At 39.9% G+C, this 12,130-nt stretch overlaps 1 protein-coding gene and 1 pseudogene across 1 annotated transcript; one reads left to right on the top strand and one right to left on the bottom strand.

The window, feature by feature from the left end:
- Positions 1-200: 200 nt before the first annotated feature.
- Positions 201-380, bottom strand: LOC112088144 (annotated as a pseudogene).
- Positions 381-9,933: 9,553 nt separating this feature from the next.
- Positions 9,934-11,159, top strand: LOC112088048. Its single transcript, XM_024158203.1, has 2 exons — positions 9,934-10,699; positions 10,849-11,159. The coding sequence occupies exons 1-2, from the start codon at positions 9,934-9,936 to the stop codon at positions 11,157-11,159; spliced, it is 1,077 nt and encodes a 358-aa protein (XP_024013971.1).
- Positions 11,160-12,130: the final 971 nt, after the last annotated feature.

The following is a 12,130-nucleotide window of genomic DNA, read 5'->3' as shown; positions in this document are numbered from 1 at the left end:
TTCTGCTCAAGTTCATCATCAAATCTTATAATTGGAGGTGTAGAGATCACCTGTGAATATGTGACATTACGATATAACATTAGTAAAAACTTGTTTACCCAAAAAAAAAAAACATGAGTCAAAACCCCACACTTTGCAAAATTTAATTAACCTATCATATTAAAATTAAATTAAGACAAGTTCAATAAATTCTTCAAAAACTACTTCTCAGATAACTTGGGTCCTCTCTTCTTGCCAAATCCAACAACGGCGTTGACACGATTGTGTTGCATTCGTTTGTGGGCACGGCCATGTGGTTTCCTCTTCTTATCCTACTTAGCCACTTTAGGTGTTTCACTTTACTGGCATGCACGACCAAAGGAACCGTGAACCATACCCATAGCTGTTTACGAGAAGGATTCTTCTGCTGACGGAATTGGCGCTCCCTCCGGCTAACATACGATGAGGATGTAAGGTCTTTTTGAGTAATTTAAATGTAATAATGTCATTTACGAAGGTTAGATAATACATCTATACAATCACTCGTATTGGGATTAGTAGAGATTACTGGGCTACGAAGCTTTAATCTTTGTATGAGAAAATTGATGCAGCAGCATCCTAGAAGATGCGGAAAGACACAAGCGTTATCACTTCTTTCCTTTTGCTAGAATAGTTATTATTTCCTTTTTTTATTAAGTTTTCTTTAAGTTTTCGTAATCCTAATCGACATGTGATTAGATTAGACTCCTATTTAAAGCCACGCATTAGGCTTCTTTGTTCTCAGTTTTGAACGACATTAATAAAGAGCTTTCTCTTTTACCTTGCTTTGATTCGATTAAGTTCATCAAACCAGGAAGTCTTGCATTGATTCGATTGAATTCATCAATTCAAGAACACAAGTCTCTATTAATTACCTTAAATCTCTAGATCGATCTGATTTTTCTATCCTTATGCTGCACCAGGTTGGTATCAGAGCTTCGCTATGCTCCTACGATGCCGAGTTTACCGAGACGTGTCGCACCTCAAGCTGAGCCTGACCTTACCTGTCAAGCTATTACCGATATTCAAACCCAGATTCAGAATCTCACTGCTGCTATTCAAATCATGAATATGCGTCCTGCAGCTCCAGGGATAAACCTAATTGGTAGCGATGGAAAAAATTCATACGGAGACGTAAACTCGTTCGGTCGTAATCATCAGCCTCACAATAACCACCGTGTAGGTCGTCATGATGATTCTGACGATGAAGAAGATGTTGTGAATTATCGTTGGATAACAAGCTTCAAACTGGAAATTCTGGAATCCCGTGGTTCCACGATTGCAGAAGAACTTTTGGATTCGTTCATCACAGTTAAGAAAATCCTAGAGTTCAAACGAATTCCCCTTGACAAGTGTGTTCCTCTTGTTGCTATACGTTTCCGTGATAGAGCAGCGGCTTGGTGGTCTCAAACCAAAGTCACACAATCTCGTTTGGGCAAACCAAAATCGTGACTTGGGACAAACTAAAACGCAAGATGCGCGGAAATTTTCTTTCTTACAATTACGAACAGCTACTGTTTCAAAGTTTCAGAATCTGTGACAGGGAAATAGAACAGTGGACGAATACGCTACAGAGTTCTTTATGATAATCATTCGTGTGGACACACATGACTCTGAATAGCAACTCATTGCTCGTTTCATAGGTGGTCTCCGTCAGCAAATCCAACACACGCTTAACCTATTTCGTCCCTTATCTGTTTTTGACGCGCATCAACAAGCTCTCACGGTCGAAGCTCAGACATGGGCGACTTACTCTTGGAGCTCTACTCGCTCTGTTAGTCCTCAGTCTATTATGGCACCTCCTTCATCCGTGGTTCACAGGACTAACAAACTCGATAATGCCATAGTTGTTGTCGAAACAACTCGGCCACAGAAACCGGGAGCATTTAAATGATTTTCTTGTGGTGAGACGGGGCACCGACAATCTTCATGTCCATCTCACAATCGCCTGGTCTTCTTTTGGAAGAAATCCCTGATGACGCAGGCCCTGTGTATGATGATGACAATCCAGATGTTTGTGAAGAACTGACCACAGATACTGGTCCTCTTCTTATGATTCGCCGGTCTTTTTTAATACCTCGCACCATGGATAAATTCCCACAGCGCAATAATCTGTTTCAATCCTGTTGCACCATTAATGGCAAAGTTTGCAGTGTTATAATTGATTCAGGTAGCTGCGAAAATGTCATTGCTGCCGATGCTGTTTCGAAACTTGCTCTCACAGACGAACCCCACCCAGCTCCTTAACAAACATGCTTGGTTACATCAAAATAACGAACTGTTTGTTACCTGTCGTATTCTGGTTTCGTTCTCTGTTGGTGATTCTTATAAAGATCAAGATTATTGTGATGTTGCACTAATGGATGCTTGTCATTTGTTGTTGGGGCGTCCTTGGGAAATTGATAGAAGGGTACTCCATGATGGCTATTATAGTACATATAGCTTTCATTTTTAAAATGGCAAATATCTTCTTAAGCCATCTCCATCAATTACGGCGTCTCTTCCTTCTAATCAGGTCCTCTTTCTGAAAAAAAAACCATTCGAGGCTAGTATGCATGAGTCTGATCTGGTTTTCATCTTGCTTGTCACGCCTAAATCATCAAGCTCACCAAGTACTATTGCACCAGAATTTGCCAAACTGATCAACGACTACAGTGGTGTCTTTCCAGCTGATTTGCCAACCGGATTGCCACCTCTCCGAGACATTCAGCATCGTATTGATCTTCTCCCAAATCGGTCGCACTATAGAATAAGTCTCCACGAACACGAAGAGTTGCGTTGGCAAGTTGAAGAATTGGTTGCTAAAGGATTTCTTCGTGAAAGTCTCAGTCCGTGTGCAGTGCCTGCTTTATTCATTCCAAAGGAAGATGGGTCTTGGCGGATGTGTGTTGATAGTCGCACCATAAACAAGATCGCCATTCGATATCGCTTACCGATTCCTTGTTTGGATGATTTACTAGACCAAATTGGGTCAGCTACCATTTTTTCAAAGTTGGATTTAAAAGTGGCTATCATCAGATTCATATTAATCCAGGTGACGAATGGAAGATGCCTTTTAAAACTCAAAAAGGTCTTTTCGAATGGATGGTTATGCCTTTTGGTTTGTCTAATGCTCCCAGTACGTTTATGCGAGTAATGAACCAAGCTTTGTGTCCTTTCATTGGAAGTTTGTCGTCGTTTATTTTGATGATATCCTTATTTTTAGTAAGTCTTTGGAAGACCATCTATCACATCTCTGTGATGTCTTAAGCATTCTTCGCCGTGATAAATACTTTGCCACTTTAAATAAGTGTGAATTTGGGTTGCCGACTGTCTATTTTGGGTTATATCGTCTCTGCTGATGGCTTAGCTGTTGATCCGGAAAAAGTTGAGGCTATACAAACGTGGCCTGTTCCAAGAATGCTGACTGTTCATGGACTTGCTTCATTATACCGTCGTTTTGTACCGCAGTTTAGTAGGCTCATGGCTCCGATCACTAACTGCATACGTGATGGAAGTTTCGTATGGACTAAGGAAGCTGACTCTGCTTTCGCCATCATCAAAGAAAAACTCTTTTCCGCGCCTATTCTTGCTCTTCCGAATTTCACACTTGTGTTCGAATTACATTGTGATGCTTCCAAGTTTGGCATCGGGGTTGTACTAAGTCAGCAGACTCGTGCAATTGCATTCTTCAGCGAGAAACTCTCAGGTGCCCGCCTTCGTTACACTACTTATGATGTTGAATTCTATTCAATTTTCCAAGCTATTAAGTACTGGCGACACTACTTATTCCACAAGGAATTTGTGTTGTATACCGACCATGATGCTCTTAAGCATCTTCATTCTCACGGCAAGGTATCTTCTCGACATGCTTCTTGGATTGCATTTTTACAGCAATTTACTTTCGTCATCAAACATACTTCGGGTGCTTCCATTTGGGTTGCTGATGCTCTAAGTCGTCGCCAAACCCTTCTTACGGTTTTACATATATCTGTGCTTGGCTTTAGTTCGTTTGTTGATCTTTATGCGACAGACCATTTCTTTGGTCGCATTTGGGAAGACGTTTGAACAAGGTTATCTACTGAGTATACTCTGCATAAGGGATTTTTTTTCGAGGAATTAGGCTTTGTATTCCTGAGTGCAGCTTATGTTTGCAGCTTATTTCTGAGCTCCATCGCGAGGGTCATGTAGGTCATGATAGGACATTACAACTTGTCTCTACTTCTTACTTTTGGCCCTCTCTGCGTCGTGATGTCGAACGTTACGTAGAACGTTGTGTTACATGTCAACAATCCAAAGGACAAGCCTCCAATGCTGGCTTATATCTCCCATTACCGATTCCTACGCAACCATGAACTGATATCAGTATAGACTTTGTGTTGGGTCTTCCTCGCACACAAAGAGGGTTCAACTCAATTTTTGTTGTCGTTGACCATTTTTCCAATATGGTTCATTTCATTCCTTGTAAGAAAACGACGGATGCAGTTCACGTTGCAACATTGTTCTTTCGAGAGACCTACCGTCTACATGGTCTACCCTCTTCCATCGTTTTGGATCGCGATTCTCGTTTTCTCGGACATTTTTGGCGGTCGCTTTGGAAGATTTCAGATACAAAGCTTGATGTGAGCTCTGCTTATCATCCTCAAACTGACGGACAAACAGAGGTAACTAATCGTTCGTTGGGAAATCTTTTGCGTTGTTTGGTTGGTTCGGCCATCAAGTCTTGGGATGCTCACCTCCCGCAAGCAGAATTTGCTCATAACCATGCTGTTGACCGAAGCTCTGGATTCAGCCCATTTCAAGTTATCTACGGTGTGGTTCCTCGAGCACCTGTTGACCTTTCTACTCTTCCTGATCTTTCACGCATTCATGGAGAAGCGGCCACTTTTTTTATTCCTTGGCATCAATACACGAACAAATTACAGCAAATCTAGCTTCGTTTGCCGTGAAATATAAGGCATCGACTGATTCCCATCGCCGCTGACTGGTCTTTGACGATGGTGATTTGGTGTGGGTTGTCTTTACGAGCGACCGGATGCTAGCTCGCGCTTACGATTAACTCAAAGCAAAAAAAATTTGGTCCATTTAAGGTTATTGAGCACATAACCGATAATGCTTATCAGCTGGAGTTGCCTTCTGATATTACCACCTCCGACGTCTTGAATGTCCATTATCTTTCACGCAATCTTCCCGCTGATCCAGTTCTTGATTCGAGGTCGAATCTTTCTAACCAGGGGGGACCTGATGCAGCAGCATCCTAGAAGACACGAGAAGACACAAGCATTATCACTTCTATCCTTTTGCTAGAATAGTTATTATTTCCTTTTTTTATTAAGTTTTCTTTAAGTTTTCCTAATCCTAATCGACTTGTGATTAGATTAGACTCCTATTTAAAGCCACGCATTAGGCTTCTTTGTTCTCAGTTTTGAACGACATTAATAAAGAGCTTTCTCTTTTACCTTGCTTTAATTCGATTAAGTTCATCAAACCGGGAAGTCTTGCATTGATTCGATTGAATTCATCAATTCAAGAACACAGGTCTCTAGTGATTACCTTAAATTCCAAGATTGAGCTGAGTTTTCTATCTTTACACTGCGCCAGAAATATCCCATATCGAAATTTGGGAGATATCTTGGGTAATATATAAGGGATTTGGACCAATCCACTCATTACCAATTGGTTTTGAGTATGAAGTCCTGGAAATTTAATATGGTATCAGAATTCGATATGCACATTCTCGTAATTCGGCCCGAAAAGTGACATGTACTTTTGGACCCAAAATTGATGGTCTGTTGAGATTAGTGGCAAGAAAAACGATTATCTCGAAGGGGTATTGGGATTAATAGAGATTATTGGGCCATGAAACCTTAATCTCTAGAGAGTATGTGGGAAATATCATACATTAAAAATTGAAAGAAATCTAATATATAAGAGATTTGGATCAAGTTACTTATTGCCAATTAATTTTGAGTTGGAAGCTCAGAAATCTTAACAATATGTACTACTGTACAATCTAAAATTTTATTCTCAAAAATTTAGGTCATGGTTAGATGGTAAGACAAGAAAATTTTATTTTCCAAATTAATTAAAAAACTAACTGTCTTACACTATGATGTAAAAACAAAGTGCTTATAGTCATGGCACCTTTAACGATGACCAAAAAACTGACAGATTCCTCATATGTTCGGCTTATTTTCACAACCATACAAATCAGTCAAGAATTAATAACACGTAAGAAATTCTATCCTTTAACTATTAATATCCATTTTAAACAGAGGGCAGCTCTTAATGACTCATTGAAACATTAGCATGATCGCTACTAACATATACTATGTTTATTTTATAATGTAAGACATTTTGGTTAAAAACATGAGGATTAAGAATCAGTTAATAAATATTTTCTAAACATAAAAAAAAACTTTTAATTAAAACACTCAATGTTTCTGTGATTAGAATCTAATGATTATAAATTACTTTTAATCTTTAGTTTTTGAACATTTTTACTATTTATTTGTAATTAGGTTTTGCAGATAGATGTGAAAAATATTTTATATTTTGAAACAAAAAACTATACTCAAAAACTTTTTATAATTTATTGATATATGAAATTATTATTTCTTACTACACTTCCATTGTATTAATTTTTGGAAATAATTTATCGTAGGATACACATACATCTCATTTCATGGAGTATATAAACATCCAAAATATATAAAACTATAGAATTAATCCACAAATTGATGATAACAAACCTCCATAGGATAGAAATAAACCTTTGAATGGATAGAAAAGCTTTTTTTCTTCTATAACTAATTTTTTAGGGATATGTGGGCCTGTAAGTTTTTTAAGATAGTGTCGAAACAATGTAATTTAATTTTTTTTTTTGAAATCTTTTTAAGTCCTTGTGTGCTCAGCAGTGCTCAAATAGTCGCTAGGCGCTAGACGGACAGACGGGCACAGACTAACGCAGAGACCAAAAATCGCTGATTAATCATTGATTAATTAATGATTAAATTTTAATAATTATTAGATGTTTTAGTTACTTTTATTAGTCTTTTCTTGTAGAATCTACATATTTTGTTTTAGATTTAGGTTTTAAAGATTTAGTTTGATATTATCATATGTAAAAACATCAAATGAAATTTAAATACCATTTTTAAACTTGAAATGCATAAAAAAAGTCAAGATGAATCTGTTTTTGGGTCTCATTCTGTTTAATTTGGAGGAAAAAACGTTGGACTCTTTTGGGCTTTTTTTCTGTTTTCCATAATTGGGTCAAAATTTTTTTCTAAACCCACTCTTATTTTACCGATTTTTTTGAATTATACAACAAATTTTTTTTTTTGCGTTGACTTTTCACAAAACGCGGTTGACCGCCGATTAAACCGCCGAGGAGCTAATCGCCGCGGTCACCTTCTTGGTGGCTAGGCGGCTAGGCGGCCGCGTTTTTGAACATGGGTGCTCAGTAGTGAACTTATCACCTTACTCACTAAACCAACTTCTTGGTGGATGGAAACACTTTTTGTTTGGTTTAAATGTTAAGGATAGAAACACTTCTCATAGAAGAAAGTAAAAAACAATCCTAAAATCGAGTGTCTCCTAGCAAAACTCCTATGATAGCATCATAAAACCGTTGTGCAATACTTTTATGGATGATATGTATCTAAAAAAGGTCTCCTCTTCAATAACTAGTACATAACAACTTATTGATATTTGTTAATTTACAACACTATATAATGTTCATATGTGAAATTCTTACCTGAATAACTCTATGATATATCATATACGACAAAGAAGAATATATTCTACATTTCTACCATGTGAAATTATATACGTGCAACCATAGTGTAACATCTCAGCTCATCAAAAGGTTCAGCAGGAGGCCCATTCCAAATCTCTGCAGATATAAAAGGGTAAGTCTTCAGGAATGAGCCTCATTCCCTGCAAATCAGCCCCCAGCCAGAGAGAGAGAGAGAGAGAAAGAGAGAGAGAAAGAGAGAGAGAGAGAGAGAGAGAGAGAGAGAGAGATCGCCCAGCAGAAGCAGAGAGCCCTTGCCGCCGCTGATCTCCTCCCTGCTGCCGTCAGAAGCTTTGCCGAGCCTCCTAGAGCCGCCACACGTCAATCCCAAGCCGAGGAGGAGCCGCAGAGAGCCTCTTCCTTCTTGTCCTCTGCTTGATTCTTTTAATTCTCAGTCTCCTTAATCCAGATCTGTAAACTGGTCAAGGTGAGGAGTAAGTCTAGATTCTTAGGACCTTATTTGTTTGTTTTTGGTGTGTTGAGTTTAGAACTATTCAGGTATTTGATTTGATGCATTTAGAAAGATCATGAGAAGGTGAATTGAATAAGAGAAGCATCAGATGAAGCACTAGCATGAATTTTTTGTTCACCCTGATGATTGGATAATGATTGTAAAGTAGCTAGAAAAGAGGTGATCGACTAGTGCAGAGACACTAGGTTCGGTTATTGTTTGTTGGGGTTCATGCCTGGTAGAAAAGATGATCCACATCGCTAGGTGGTTGTGGCGAACAACTCATTGTCTGTGTGACCTAAGAGTTTGCCATGTCTTGAACATGATGAGAGTTTGCCATGTCTTGAACATGATGAGAGTTTGCCATGCCTTGAGCATGATGATCCGGTGCACTTGAAATTGTTTGTGTGTTTGTAGAGCACTGTTTATTACTTGTTTAGTTTTAGCCTTGATATATTGAAAATAAATGGATAATGTTCTGGGAGTGTGAATTTATTTCCTCACTGAGTAGTTTTTCCAAATTACTCACCCCTTTCGAATATCTATTTTTCAGGTGAGTATGAGGATTATGACCTCGATGGCTACGAGGAGGAGTAGTCCGAAGTGGTGTGCTTTTCGGGATGGGTTTTCTTTTGTTTTATTCTATGTCAGTATTTCTTTTAAAGACTTCTTCGTAATTTGCTTCGCTTTTTTATTTCTAAGAATAATTTATAAATTTAACTGCAAGACTTGATTTTTATTTAATGAATAAGAGTATTATTCCGGAATATGTTTATTTAGTCTAATAAATATAGTAAACCGGTTAGAGCTGAAGGTGAATAGTCCGGTTCGTTTGGTAGACGGGTCGGGGGTTCACAAAGTGGTAGCAAAGCCTAGGTTCGAGTTAGGAGAAAAATATTTCTAGGAAAAATGGTTTTACAAAAACAAAAAAAAAATTCTTAGGAAAAGTTTTCAGATTTTTAGATTTAAAAAAAAAAAAAATTTGATTTCTTCCTTCTTTAAAAAATTTGGGGGGGATTTTCTTAAAAATTATAAAATCACCACCTAGAACACTTTTCTCGTATGGTTATTATTATTTTTTTTTTGTAAGAAGTTCAGTCTTTACGGGTCTGGACTGACTTGTTTGCTGAATTCCCTTGTTCTGTCGTTTTCAGATGCCTCTGAAGGATAGAAATGTTCAAGGCTGTGCTGCAATTCCGCCAGTGAATGAGGAAGAGGTCAATTTCCCTGCGGAAAGTGTGAATGAGAGTGGGAACAATGTGCAAGTTCCGGTGGATGGAAACCACAGTGGAGCTAATCCTGCTCAGGTGACAGCTGAAGCTCATGCTGCGTTTTTGGAGGACCTGCGTCGTTACCAGGAAAGGTTTGGTAACTTGCAGAATAAGCCTGTCCCACCAGTGGATGTCCATCTGTAGAATTTGCGCCCCCTCTGCCGCCTCATGCGCCTGTGCATCAGCAGTTTGAGCCGCCCTGGCAAATGCTCAGCATCAGTTTGTGCCCCCCGGTGAATGTTCATCAGCAGTTTGTGCCGCCACCGCCTCCTCCGGTGCAGCCTTATGCGTTTGGGTTAATGTATTATAAGGCAATGAGGCACTTGAAGGACATGAACATGGAGTAATTTGGTGGAAGGTCTGACCCTGTCACTACTGACAATTGGAGAAAGAAGCTGGAGAGGAATTTTCAGTCCATGAGGTGCCTAGAAGGATACTGCAGAGAGTTAGCAGTTCAGTACTTGCAAGACGAGGCACTGATTTGGTGGGAAAGTGTGGTTGAAGGAGTCAGTAGACGCTATGAGCTGACATGGAATGACTTCAAGGATGAGTTCTCTCGTGAGTACTTTCCACCAGAGGAAATGGACACGTTGAAAAGTGCTTTTGAAGATTTGCGCCAAGGAAACCTCAGTATGAGGGAGTACAAGGAGGAATTCAACAGATTGAGAAGATTCTCTAGAAAGAGTTTCACTCAGGCTGATCTGATTCGTCTGTTCATGAAAGGTTTGAGGTTAGAGCTGAGGAACCGTTGCTCGCTCGGAAGGTACCTGAGTTTGGTGGAGCTTGTGGAAACATCTGCTAACCAGGAAGTTGGTCTTGAGGAAGAGCTGAAGAAAGCAACGAGCTTTCAGACTCGCAGCAATGCATCACGTGTTCAGGAGACCCAGAAGAGGACGTGGATGGACGTGACTAGGAACTATCCTTCCGAGATTGCACCCTTGTGTAATTGCTGTGGGAAAAACCATTTTGGGCGCTGTGGATTAATCAGGTGCTTCGGGTACAACAGAGGTGGACACCTCCAAAAGGATTGTCGAGCTCATGGAAAGGACAACTGGTGCTACAAGTGTGGGCAGCGTGGACATTTTGCTAGGGATTGCAAAGTATACCCGCCTAATCAGACAGTTCCCGCGAATAATCATGGGGTGTTGCCAGCGCCATCAGCTAAGAGGCAAGATGTGGGACGTTTGTGTATACGCTTACGAAGACTGAAGGAGCAGCACCGATCGCAGGTATGTCTATGAGTTATTTTATTATAAAGATGTTCGTGATGCTTATGAATATGTGTGTGAAATAGAAATTGTGTGCTTAGACATAAGTATAAAATTATGTAGGATCGGTCTCCGTAAGGGGAGCCTTAGCTTACACTTTGTTTGACATGGGTGCCACACATAGTTTTGTGAGTCCGAGGTTGACTAAGTGTTGGACTTTCGCTAAAAATTTCATTTCGAAGTCGAAAGCAGTTGAGACTGCCGAAACAGAACAGGTGAAGTCTATTGGAGTGCACGAGGATGTGCCAGTCTTGCTTGAAGGAGCAGAGCTTCTATGGAATTTGGTGGAGATGAAGCTAGGCCAATATGATGTGATCCTTGGAATGGACTGGTTAAAGCACTACCAAGTCATTATGGACCGTGAAAAGATGTGAGCCTACATACCACGACCAGAAGGGAGATTGATGTTTCAAGGAATCAAGTCGGACACTGGTGTGCCGATAATCTCGATGATTCACGCCACAGACTTAATGGAGAAAGGATGTGAGGCATATTTGGCGATAATTTCCATGACTGGAGAAGGAGAGTTGGAGAGATTGGAAGATATACCAGTAGCTAACGGGTATGCAGACGTATTCAAACTGTTAACTGGACCGCCACCCTCTTGAGGAGATGATTTCACCATTGAGATAGAACATAGAACAGCCCCTGTTTTGAAGTCTGCTTATCGGCTAGCACCAGCAGAAATGGTTGAATTGAAGAAGCAGTTGGAGGATCTGATGGAAACAAGTTTCATCCGACCAAGCAGTTCGCCATGTGGAGCGCCAGTGTTGTTTGTGAAGAAGAAGGATGGGAGTTTTCGCCTCTGTATCGGTTACCGAAGGCTGAATAAGGTGACCATCAAGAATAGATATTCGTTGCCACGAATTGACGAGTTGTTGGACCAACTGCAAGGAGCTTCGTGATTTTCGAAGATTGATTTAGCATCAGGCTATCATCAAATTTGGATAGCTGAGGAGGATGTCAAAAATACAGCATTCCGAACCTGTTATGGACATTTTGAATTTGTGGTGATGCCATTTGGATTGAGAAATGCACCTGCAGCATTTATGAAGTTGATGAACAATCTTTTGCGAGCATACTTGGATAAGTGTGTGATTGTTTTCATCATGACATTTTGGTCTACTCGAGGTCAGAAAGGGAGCATGTTTGGCATCTGCAGTTAGTGCTAGAGGAGCTAAGAAAGCATCAGCTTTTTTCTAAGTTGAGCAAATAGACCTTTTGGCAGAGGAAGATTGGAATTCTTGGTCATGTTATCTCAGAGTAGTGAGTAGCAGTGGATCCAAAAAAGATTACTGCCGTGACGGAATGGCCTGTTCCTAAGAATGTGACAGAGGTCCGTAGC

Source organism: Eutrema salsugineum, unplaced genomic scaffold (assembly GCF_000478725.1).
Source record: "Eutrema salsugineum unplaced genomic scaffold, Eutsalg1_0 scaffold_15, whole genome shotgun sequence".
In the NCBI taxonomy this organism is placed as follows: Eukaryota; Viridiplantae; Streptophyta; class Magnoliopsida; order Brassicales; family Brassicaceae; genus Eutrema; species Eutrema salsugineum.
Note: the sequence above shows the minus strand (reverse complement) of the source record. Positions and strands in the feature narration are given on the sequence as shown.